This window comes from Lolium perenne, chromosome 3 (genome assembly GCF_019359855.2).
Source record: "Lolium perenne isolate Kyuss_39 chromosome 3, Kyuss_2.0, whole genome shotgun sequence".
NCBI lineage: Eukaryota > Viridiplantae > Streptophyta > Magnoliopsida > Poales > Poaceae > Lolium > Lolium perenne.
In genome coordinates this window covers 31854826-31866520 of record NC_067246.2, presented here as the reverse complement: position 1 = coordinate 31866520, position 11695 = coordinate 31854826, and the positions used below count along the sequence as shown (strand labels likewise).

The following is an 11695-nucleotide window of genomic DNA, read 5'->3' as shown; positions in this document are numbered from 1 at the left end:
CACCTGCACGACGTGTCAAGATAATGGTTACTTTGGGCCCGCAGGGCAGCGGGAGAAAACTTCTCGCGATTTTCGGACTCGAAATCGTGGCTATCGTCAGCAATAACGTCACCTTTGCAGGAAAAAATTCGCCTCAACAGTTTCATAAAAAAGGCGACATGTAAAATATTGGTGAGCCTTTGATCAAATATAAGTTTTTGATCAAATGCTCGGGGGCTACTTTGAAAAAATGAAAAGATCAAGAAAGACAAAATAGAAATGGCGTGAGCCTATGATCAAATACAAATATTTGTTCATAGCCTCGGGGGCTACTCTCATCGGGAGCGCTGTTCGCGCACCCGAGAAAATTGTAAAACTTCGGGAGAGAAAGAAAATATAGCGGCATAAGACGTGGAGCCTACACCCAAGCACAAGTCCTTGGCTGTAGCCTCGGGGGCTACTCCCATCGGGAACGCTGTTCGCGTGCCCGATGAAATTATAAAAAAAGAAGGAAAGAATGAAAAGAAGAAAGATAGAAGAGCAAAAGAGTATATTTAGAGTTATAAATAACTCTGCATATACTCCCATCGGGAGAGCAATATAAGTCATCTTTGACTCAATAAAATGTGCCATTCCAACAGCCGAATAAGCACTCGACAATATATTCTCAGAACGCCAAAGTTGCGATCAATTTCTGAATGCCGCAAAACTTTGCGAAGGTAAGACCCCATATCCGTTCTGTGAGGCGTGGCGCCGTCTCTGGCGTCGGTTTGCTACTTTTATCCGTATCAACAGATACGAAGAAAAATCCTAACGGACGCGTTAGGTACCCGATAAATATGACTGGGACTCGACAGAATGGTAAGACCTTAAGCGGCGCCTGTCGAAGTTTGCACCAGTATCCCGAGATCATGTCCAGGGACGTGATCTTGAAGTAGGTTTTTGCGGATTGCCACTAGAGCAGTTAACTAGTACCTGATCCGTCAGATGAACTAGCCCCAATTACCATTATCCCTGTACAATATAGAAATTTATGTGAAGAAATATAGAAAAGTTTTAAGTTGTTGAGTAAAAATAAACAGTCGAGATTTTCCCTGACTCTACGATTCAAGCAAAATCTCGGGGGCTACTGACATAGGCATCCCCAATGGGCCTGCCGAAGATAGTACCCGGGGTTTACTAAAGGCTCACTACCCGAAGAATAAGAAGATTCGGAAGCCCAAGATATTATTAAGGAAAGCTAGAGTTGTAATAGGAAGCATTATTTGTAATCTTGCGGGATGAGTTAGAAACCGTCCCGGACTCTGTAACTTGTACAATACGAATCCCTCGGCTCCGCCTCCTATATAAGGGGGAGTCGAGGGACAAAGAAAGCATCGAATCATTATCTCTCAAACCCTAGTTTTCATAATCGTCGAGTACTTTTCGGCTGAAACCTTCGAGATCTACTTGCCCTCTACTTCCAACTAAACCCTAGTCTACAACCCGTAGGCATTGACAAGTTAATACCTTGTCAGGAGTGAAACACATGAAGAAACTCCATTCCGATGGACTACTTGAGTCACTTGACTTTGAGTCACTTGATAGATGCGAAGCATATCTAATGGGAAAAATGACTAAGACTCCATTCTCTGGTATAACGGAGCGAGCTACTGACTTATTGGAAATCATACATACCGATGTGTGCGGACCAATGAGTGTAGCATCGCGCGGTGGTTATCGTTATGTTCTAACCTTCACAAATGATCTGAGTAGATATGGGTATATCTATTTCATGAAACATAAATCCGAAACTTTCGAGAAGTTTAAGGAATTCCAAAGTGAAGTAGAAAATCAACGTAACAAGAAGATTAAGTTTCTGCGTTCAGACCGCGGAGGCGAATATCTGAGTTATGAGTTAGGCATGCATTTAAAGAAATGCGGAATACTTTCACAGTTGACACCGCCAGGAACACCACAGCGCAATGGTGTATCCGAACATCGTAATCGAACTCTCTTAGATATGGTTCGTTCTATGATGTCTCTTACTGATTTGCCGTTATCGTTTTGGGGTTATGCATTAGAGATAGTTGCATTCACTTTAAATATGGCACCATCTAAATCCGTTGAAACGACACCGTATGAATTATGGTTTAATAAGAAACCTAAGCTGTCGTTCCTTAAAGTTTGGGGTTGCGAAGCCTATGTAAAAAAGTTACAACCGGACAAGCTAGAACCCAAAGCGGAGAAATGTGTCTTCATAGGATACCCTAAGGAAACTATTGGGTATACTTTCTATCACAAATCCGAAGGCAAAATCTTTGTTGCTAAGAACGGAACCTTTCTTGAGAAGGAGTTTCTCACTACAGAAGTGACTGGAAGAAAAGTAGAACTCGACGAGGTTGTTGAACCTTCTCTCGAAGATCAGAGTAGCTCAGTTCCGGAAGATGTTCCTGTGCAGCCTACACCGATTAGAGAGGAAGCTAATGATAATGATCATGAAACTTCGAACGACGTAACTACTGAACCTCGCAGATCGACAAGGGAGCGTACCACACCAGATTGGTATGATCCTTGTCTAAATGTCATGATTGTGGACAACAATGATGAAGACCCTGCGACGTATGAAGAAGCGATGATGAGCCCAGATTCCAAAAAATGGCAAGAAGCCATGAAATCCGAAATGGGATCCATGTATGATAACAAAGTGTGGACTTTGGTAGACTTACTTGATGGCCGCAAGGCTGTCGAGAATAAATGGATCTTCAAGAGAAAAACAAATCCTGATGGTAACGTTACTGTCTATAAAGCTCGACTTGTCGCAAAGGGTTTCTAACAAATTCAAGGAGTTGACTACGATGAGACTTTCTCACCTGTAGCGAAGCTAAAGTCTGTGAGGATTTTGTTAGCAATAGCTGCATTTTTCGATTATGAGATTTGGCAGATGGATGTCAAAACAGCGTTCCTTAATGGTGACATTGAGGAAGAGTTGTATATGGCACAACCCAAAGGTTTTGTCGATCCTAAAAATTCTGACAAGGTATGCAAACTTCAGCGTTCCATTTATGGACTGAAGCAAGCATCCAGGAGTTGGAACCGACGCTTTGATAAGGTGATCAAACACTTCGGGTTTATACAGTGTCATGGAGAGGCCTGTATTTACAAGAAAGTGAGTGGGAGCTCTGTAGCATTCCTGATATTATATGTAGATGACATATTATTGATTGAGAATGATATAGAACTATTAAGCAGTGTAAAAGGTTATTTGAATAAGTGTTTTTCAATGAAAGACCTTGGTGAAGCAGTGTACATTTTAGGCATCAAGATTTATAGAGATAGATCAAGACGCCTAATAGGGCTTTCACAGAGTACATACCTGGACAAGATTCTAAAGAAGTTTAGAATGGATGAAAGTAAGAAAGGGTTCTTACCGATGTTGCCAAGTAAGGTCTTGAGTAAGACTCAAGGTCCGGCTACGGCAGAAGAAAGAGAGAGGATGAACAAGATCCCCTATGCCTCGGCAGTAGGCTCTATCATGTATGCCATGATGTGTACTAGACCGGATATAGCACATGCTGTTAGTTTGACTAGCAGATATCAAAGTGATCCAGGAATGGAACACTAGACAACGGTCAAGAATATCCTGAAGTACTTGAAAAGGACTAAGGATATGTTTCTTTGTTATGGCGGTGACCAAGAGCTCGTTGTAACCAGTTACACCGATGCAAGTTGGAACACTGATCCTGATGACTCTAAGTCTCAGTCTGGGTACGCGTTTATATTGAATGGTGCTACAGTAAGCTGGTGCAGCTCCAAGCAGTACATGGTGGCGAAGTCTTCAACAGAATTGGAATACATAGCGGCTTCGGAGGCTTCATCGGAAGCGGTATGGATGAAGAGGTTCATTGTTGAGCTTGGTGTGGTTCCTAGTGCATTGGACCCACTAGTCATCTATTGTGACAACATGGGTGCCATCGCCAATGCACAAGAACCAAGGTCACACAAGAAGCTGAAGCATATCAAGCTGCGCTTTCATTCGATTCGCGAGTACATCGAAGATGGAGAAGTAAAGATTTGCAAAGTACACACTGGTCTGAATGTGGCAGATCCGTTGACTAAAGCTCTCCCTAGGGCAAAGCATGACCAACACCAGAATGCCATGGGTGTTAGGTATCTTACAATGTAATCTAGATTATTGACTCTAGTGCAAGTGGGAGACTGTTGGAGATATGCCCCAGAGGCAATAATAAAGTGGTTATTATATATCTTTATGTTTATGATAAATGTTTACATACCATGTTATAATTGTATTAACCGAAATATTGATACATGTGTGTTATGTGAACAACAAGGAGTCCCTAGTAAGCCTCTTGTATAACTAGCTTGTTGATTAATAGATGATCATCGTTTCATGATCATGAACATTGGATGTTATTAATAACAAGGTTATGTCATTGATGAATGATATAATGGACACACCCAATTAAGTGTAGCATAAGATCACGTCATTAAGTTCATTTGCTATAAGCTTTCGATACATAGTTACCTAGTCCTTCGACCATGAGATCATGTAAATCACTTATGCCGGAAGGGTACTTTAATTACATCAAACGCCACTGCGTAAATGAGTGGTTATAAAGGTGGGATTAAGTATTTGGAAAGTATGAGTTGAGGCATATGGATCAAGAGTGGGATATTGTCCATTCCAATGACGGCTAGATATACTCTGGGCCCTCTCGGTGGAATGTCGTCTAATTAACTTGCAAGCATATGAATGGTTCATAAGAGATGACATACCACGGTACGAGTAAAGAGTACTTGTCAGGAGACGAGGTTGAACGAGGTATAGAGATACCGATGATCAAACCTCGGACAAGTCAAATATCGCGTGACAAAGGAAATCGGTATCGTATGTAAATGGTTCAATCGATCACTAAGTCATCGTTGAATATGTGGGAGCCATTATGGATCTCCAGATCCCGCTATTGGTTATTGGTTGGAGAGAAGTCTCAACCATGTCTACATAGTTCACGAACCATAGGGTGACACACTTAAGGTTTGATGTCGTTTAAGTAGATATGGAATATGGAATGGAGTTCAAAGTTTTGTTCGGAGTCTCGGATGGGATCCAGGACATCACGAGGAGTTTCGGAATGGTCCGGAGAATAAGATTCATGTATAGGAAGTCATTTTCCAAGTTTGAAAATGATCCGGTGCATTTATGGAAGGTTCTAGAAGGTTCTAGAAAAGTCCGGAAGAAATCACTATGGAAGGCGGAGTCCTGGAGGGACTCCACCTAGCATGGCCGGCCAACCCTAAGGGGGAGGAGTCCCAGGTGGACTCCACCATGGTGGCCGGCCACCCCGCTTCAAAGAAAGGTGGGAGTCCCACCTTGAGTGGGATTCCATCTTGAGTAGGATTCGTCCTTATGGCAAGTTTTGGTTTCGGGTCTTATTCGAAGACTTGTAGTCTAACTCTTGGGGGTTTCCACCTATATAATGAGGAGCAAGGGGAGGGGGCCGGACAAACCAAAGCCCTCTTGTCCGCAGCCCCCAAGTGGCCGGCGCCCAAGACCCCCCCTCTCCCCAAACCCTACCTCCCCTCCTCCACATACTACTCCCGCAGCGCATATGCGAAGCCCTGCCGGAGTTCTCCACCACCACCGCCACCACGCCGTCGTGCTGCCGGGATTCCGAGGAGGATCTATTACTTCCGCTGCCCGCTGGACCGGGAGGAGGACGTCATCTTCATCAACACCGAACGTTTTACCGAGTACGGAGGTGCTTCCCGATTGTGGCACTGTCAAGATCTTCTACGCGTGTTTGCAAGCGGCAAGTGATCATCTTCTGCAACAACGAGATCTAATCTCGTAGGCTTTGGAAATCTTCAAGGGTTAGTCTCGTGATCCCCTCGTTGCTACCATCTTCTAGATTGCATCTTGGCTTGGTTTTCATTATTGCGGTAGGAAATTTTTTGTTTTCTATGCTACGAATCCCATCATTAGGTCCGCCTGAGATGGGATGGGGTGGTTATCGGGAGGTGGGGCGGGGTCAATGAAATGATGACTTCCCACTAGGTCACCGATCCTCAAATTGCTCCAACCCAAACACGCTTAACTTATGAGTTATACTTAATTGAGCTACCCTTATGCTACTATAGTTCTTCTTAATATTAGTATCATATCAACCCTCTTAAGACATAAAATTCAAAGGAAATTCAAAATTTTCAAAAAATCCTTATTTTTGAAAAATTTCATAAAAAATGTTAAAAAATCATTTAAGAAAATTCAAGAAATTTTACATTTTAGTTTTTTTAAAAAACTATTTAAAAAACCAAAACATCCTTAAAGGTTAAAAAATTATAAAAGAATATATAAAAATTCTAACTTTCAAATAATCTCTAATTTTAAAATTAAAAAATAAAAAGAATCTATAAAATAAAAAAATAAAAAAATAAATTTTTAGAATTTTTTAATGACTTATTTTAAAAACTAGAATTTCAAAATTTGGAGAAGATTCTAAAATTTCATAAACTTAAAAAAATGAAAATCTAGAACGTAAAAATAAAAAAATGGCGCAGAAATGTGCAATTCTGTGGCAGAACCTCCATCCCAGGGCTTAAGGCTTATATATTTTTGGAAAGTCAAAGCAAGTAAAGTTTGACCAAATTTTTAGATTAATCTATCAATAAATATGATATTTTATATATAGCACATGAAAATATATTTCATTATCTATCTAATAATATTAATTTTGTATTTCACATGTTAATGATTTTTTTATAAAAACTTAGTCAAACTTAACATAGTTTGACTTTCTGAAAAAAAAATACAGGCTTAAACTTTGGGATGGAGGTAGTATTTATTTATATAAAATATGGTGTATATATCTCTAGCATCATGATAGACATCACCGGGCACGTGGAGCTGAAAACATGCACGAGGACTGCCACCATGACAACAAAGAAATGCCATGGTTGTCTCCTCCAAGTCTAGTAGATTGCACTGGAAAAGGGTACAGACGAATTTGTCATTCCCCAATTAGATCGTGTGTTGCAATTTCCCCTAACAACCATATTCCTAATATACAAACAAACTTATTTCTTTGCGATGATCGTTTCATCAATTTCAATGGAAAATGTAGACATCACAAAAGCTCAATGCCTTATATAAGCCCTTCTAGTAGGAAGATCGTTCATTTGCTCAATCCGTAATCCTGATGACTAATAATTCCTAAAATATTGAATAATAGGTTTCGTTTCTTTAGATCCTGGTGTTTATATCATAGAAAAAAATAGCGCGCTATTTCGGCGCTAATAGCACGCTATAGCGTTTCTACACAGCCCACGCTCATCGCAAATATAAACCAAGGAAAAAAATAGCGCGCATTTTCTAGCGATTGAGCAAACGCTATGTTCTACAAAATTACGAGGCGAGGACCATGTCCATCCCGAAGCACTGGTGGCACACGTCCTGGCCACCAGCTCCGGAGGTTGCGCTTGGGAAGAACAGGGAGGGCAGGGTCGTGCACGCGGTAGAGCATGATGGGGCCCATGCCCGGCGCATCACCGCGACCGGGCGATGCGGCGGCGAATTTTTCCTCACATCTGTCCAGCAAGCGGACGATGAGGTGCCGTTTCTTGCGAGAGGAAAGATGGGGGAGAAGGGGAATTTGTCGATGATGGGTGGGCCGCGCCTTCCAGTGGAGCAGGAGGAAGGGGTGAGGTTGGCGCTAGCGGGGCGCAGAGAAGGAGGCAGGGAAGGGGATTCGGCCCCAATTTCTTCCAGCCTCCCGGCTCTATCCTTCTCGTTGGACTTGTCGAGAGACGACTAGGTAGCGGACCGGCGCCAACCGCAGCCAAACTTCCATTATCCCTTCTCTAACTTCCCCCTGTGAATTTCTATCGCCGGCACCCACCGATTCCAACCACATCCTAGATTCCTTCTCCCGAGAGAGGCGGGGGTGGGGACGGAGCTCGCCTGTGACCGGGTACAGACGCGGAGGTAAGGAGGGATCTCGCCGGAGACCGGATAGAAACGTGGGGATGGGGATGGAGATCGCCGTTGTGCGGCCCCGGCTTGACTTTGGCATGGACGTTTTCTTTTCGGAGTACCGAAACGTTATTTGACTTCGCGGTGGCAACCATTGTAATTTCGACTGATGACCGGGGGCAACAAAAAACGGATCAACAAAAAATTCTTTTGCTTTTATTATTAGGTATAGATTATACTGTGCAAAAATATTCTGTTTACGAGCATCTAGATGACTGATTCGTACACAAACAGTTATGCACATTAAATCAATTATATCTCTACCATGTACTATTTATTACTAGAAACTAAAAATATACCACCTCCGGTCCACTTTAATCGACGTGTGCGTGTGCCTACCAATAGGCTGCTGTTACCTTCCCACCGCGTCAATTTTTTCAGACCGGAGGGAGTATTTGGCACTGATTTTTAAAGAGAAATAAAATCAATTATTACAGAAAAACTAGAATCTATTTGTGAACATCCACGAAATATCCTGCACAAAGTCATGTCCATGTACGGATCTGAATAATTGTTTACTGATCTGTACAGAAATTCATGTCCATGTACGAAAATATTCTGCCGAAATTCTGCATGACGTTGTAGAAAATCTAGGATCTGTACGGATCTACGAAAATATATATTCTGCAGAAATTCGCATGTCGATGTAGAAAAACTAGGATATGTATGTGTGCATCGCGTGTAACTTAGATTTTAAATTTCGCTCATCGAGCTAATGGAGGGGAGAGGTCGATCCCATCGTTCTGCAGCAGCACAGAGGGGGTTCTAACATGTAATCCATGATCGCGAATGCTCCTTGGATGATTTGTTTCTTCGCTCCTACCGCATCTCATTCCGATGTTACTTTTTCCTCCTATAAAATCGACAAAGAAAAAAAAGAAGGGAACCGTTGGAGTTCCATCAAACCCTAGATCTATCGGCGAGTTGATTATATTTTGGTTAGTATCTCTTTTGTTGACGTAGCTCATATAAAGTAGAAATCTTTTTCTCTAGTTGCACTGCACTCGCGCGTACGTATTTGGTCCAGCAGTATTCGTACGAGCGAATACCACACTTGTGCTTCAGTGCTTGTTTAGATACGTTTTTATTATTTTTAAGAAAAGGCGAGTCAAACAACTTGTGCACGTACGTACAGTACGTCTCTTGCACCCAGACTACACACATTACTGCTGCCGACTTGTGCACGTACAGTACGTCTTTTGCATGGAATCGATCCTTCTTGCGTACGTCTGCGCGCGCTGAGTTCGTGTTCCGCCTACAGCCGGATCAAGTCCGCCATCATGACGGGCGCGGGTGGACATCGAAAATACCCGGGCAGTGCCATGCATCGCCAAATATCGCACAAGTTACATTGTTCCACCTCGAGCGTCGCCTCTCCTATATAAACGCCACAAGAGCACACACAAAACGTAGCAAACCTGAAGCACACAGCAGTAGCAAGCCATGGCCAACGCAATGTTGATCCCTGTGATCCTTTCCTTCCTCATCTTGCCCTTCTCCGCCATGGCCCTAACCCAGGACTTCTGCGTTGCTGACCTGCCCCGCGGCGACACGCCGGCGGGATACTCATGCAAGGCCCACGTCAGTGCCGATGACTTCTACTACCACGGTCTTGCCGTCGCCGGCAACACCAACAACCTCTTCAAGGCCACTTTCACGCCGGCCTCCGTCAATCAGTTCCCCGGGGTCAACGGCCTAGGCATCTCAGCCGCCAGGGTCGATATAGACGTGGGAGGTGTCATGCCGCCGCACACCCACCCGGCCGCCACCGAGCTCATCTTCGTCACGGAGGGCACCATCGTCGCCGCATTCATCAGCTCCGACTCCAACACCGTCTACACCAAGACGCTCAACAAGGGCGACATCATGGTCTTCCCCCAGGGCCTGCTCCACTACAAGTACAACATCGGCACCTCGCCCGCCGTCTTGCTCGTCGCCTTCAGCGGACCCAACCCCGGTCTGCAGTTCATCGCCTTCGCGGTCTTTGGCAACAACCTGCCCTCCGACGTCGTCCAGAAGCTGACCTTCTTGGACAATGCGCAGATCAAGAAGTTCAAGGTCTTGCTCGGCGGCACCGCCTAAATATTACCATGTTTTCATAAAGGTTACTAATTGTCTATGTGGTGGCGCTTGTCGAATTATTAATAAATTGATTCTGTGCATGCGCCTGGCATGCATATGAATTCTTCAATTAATAGTTCTTTCAAAGTTGTGTTTCATTCCTCCTCGTTTTGGTTTCATTTCAGACCATGGCTCAATAATTTTCTTAACTGAAATTGTAATTTATCGTAACGACAACACTGGTTGTTTTGTTGGTGATGTCTCCATTCCGCAAGGCAGTTCGTGGAGTGGATTAAAGATAAGCTAGATAGCTTTTCAAATATTCCTCCCCATATCTTTATTGGTTTTTACATAATTGAAGACAGAACCTCTCTCGGATACATAGCTCGTCATTATTATGAAAAAGTTTAGGTTCAACTTGGCTGCAACAAAATTTCAAAAATGCCAAGATAAAATATGTTGAGAACTTAGGCATTACAAATTAAGATTATTGCTAAATCGTCACTCGTGTTGAAATAAAAAAAATCCATGTAACTTGATCCAACATGTTACTAGCCTACATCATGTACTGCTCATGATGGTCTGGTCACAACAACATTTAGCGTGATCATGGTGAGAGATACAGAGGGATTGAAAAACTTCTTTCGTACTTGCTGGCTTGGCTTCGATTCCCGCCCCTCGAAAGGGGCTGTCCGACGACGTTGCGACTCCATACTGGTAACGGAAAAAAGGTTGGAAGGAACAGGTGCACAACGTGTTGTATCCCGAATACATCATTTTGTTCAGTAATAGAACTCTTTCACGCTTTTTCTGTAGCTAGGGTGGTAGACTGAAAGAGGCAGAGGGCCCGGGGTGAACTGAAGAAAGGCATGAACCCATCTTCACGGCAAAACGATTACCACTAATGACCCACATAGGTTCAGCGTGAGATGCTGCTGAGACCCATCATACGTAGATTGTTTAAGAAATTTCAAGTTAAACAACTGATGCCTTGATAGGTATGACGGGTAAAACAATAGTTAGGCTCTGTTTCGGACAGATTTTTCCAAACTTCTTCCTATCCTGGTACTACAGGATTTGATGATTTTTTTCCACCTTAACTTTTATCCTTACACTTGGTAGAAATAGTAGCTAACTAAGTATGTATCCTAAAAGTCATATTAATAACCGAAAATTCATGACTTTGAATTACCTTATATTTTGAACTAGGTTTAACTCATTCTCTCGTGTGCCTTGGGGGAATAGTGAATTATTTTGGAACTGTAGGTAAACTCTCCTTTGAAAAGGGTAGATTGATGTAACTGTTCTTTTTTTTTTGTAATTTTAAGATACTATAGTTATGCTAAGAGGGATGACCAAAGGTTTTATGATCTTTAATCTGGGTAGTAACTTGATTTTATGTTTTTTTTCTCCAAGTTCCATCTCTTCACTGAAATATTCAAAAGGAACAATGTTTGAATCTCAATGATCTCATTTTGGGATTGCTAAGTTGTATAATTTTTATATAGGGTATAAATACCATGTGTAAAGAAATTGGGTGCAGGGAGTACATTAAACACAAGTCTAATTAAAAGTGGAAAAATCACACATTGCAAAGAGATTGCAAAATAAGCTAGAACACAGAGC

General features: G+C 42.7%; 1 protein-coding gene across 1 annotated transcript; it reads left to right on the top strand.

The window, feature by feature from the left end:
- Positions 1 to 9403: 9403 nt before the first annotated feature.
- LOC127340817 (germin-like protein 8-14) lies at positions 9404 to 10203 on the top strand. The gene has a single exon (XM_051366570.2). The coding sequence runs from the start codon at positions 9452 to 9454 to the stop codon at positions 10088 to 10090; it is 639 nt and encodes a 212-aa protein (XP_051222530.1). The 5' UTR covers positions 9404 to 9451; the 3' UTR covers positions 10091 to 10203.
- Positions 10204 to 11695: the final 1492 nt, after the last annotated feature.

Coding starts and splice junctions, on each gene's coding strand:
- LOC127340817 (XM_051366570.2), top strand. CDS start 9,452: ATGGCCAACGCAATGTTGATCCCTGTGATCCTTTCCTTCCTCATCTTG.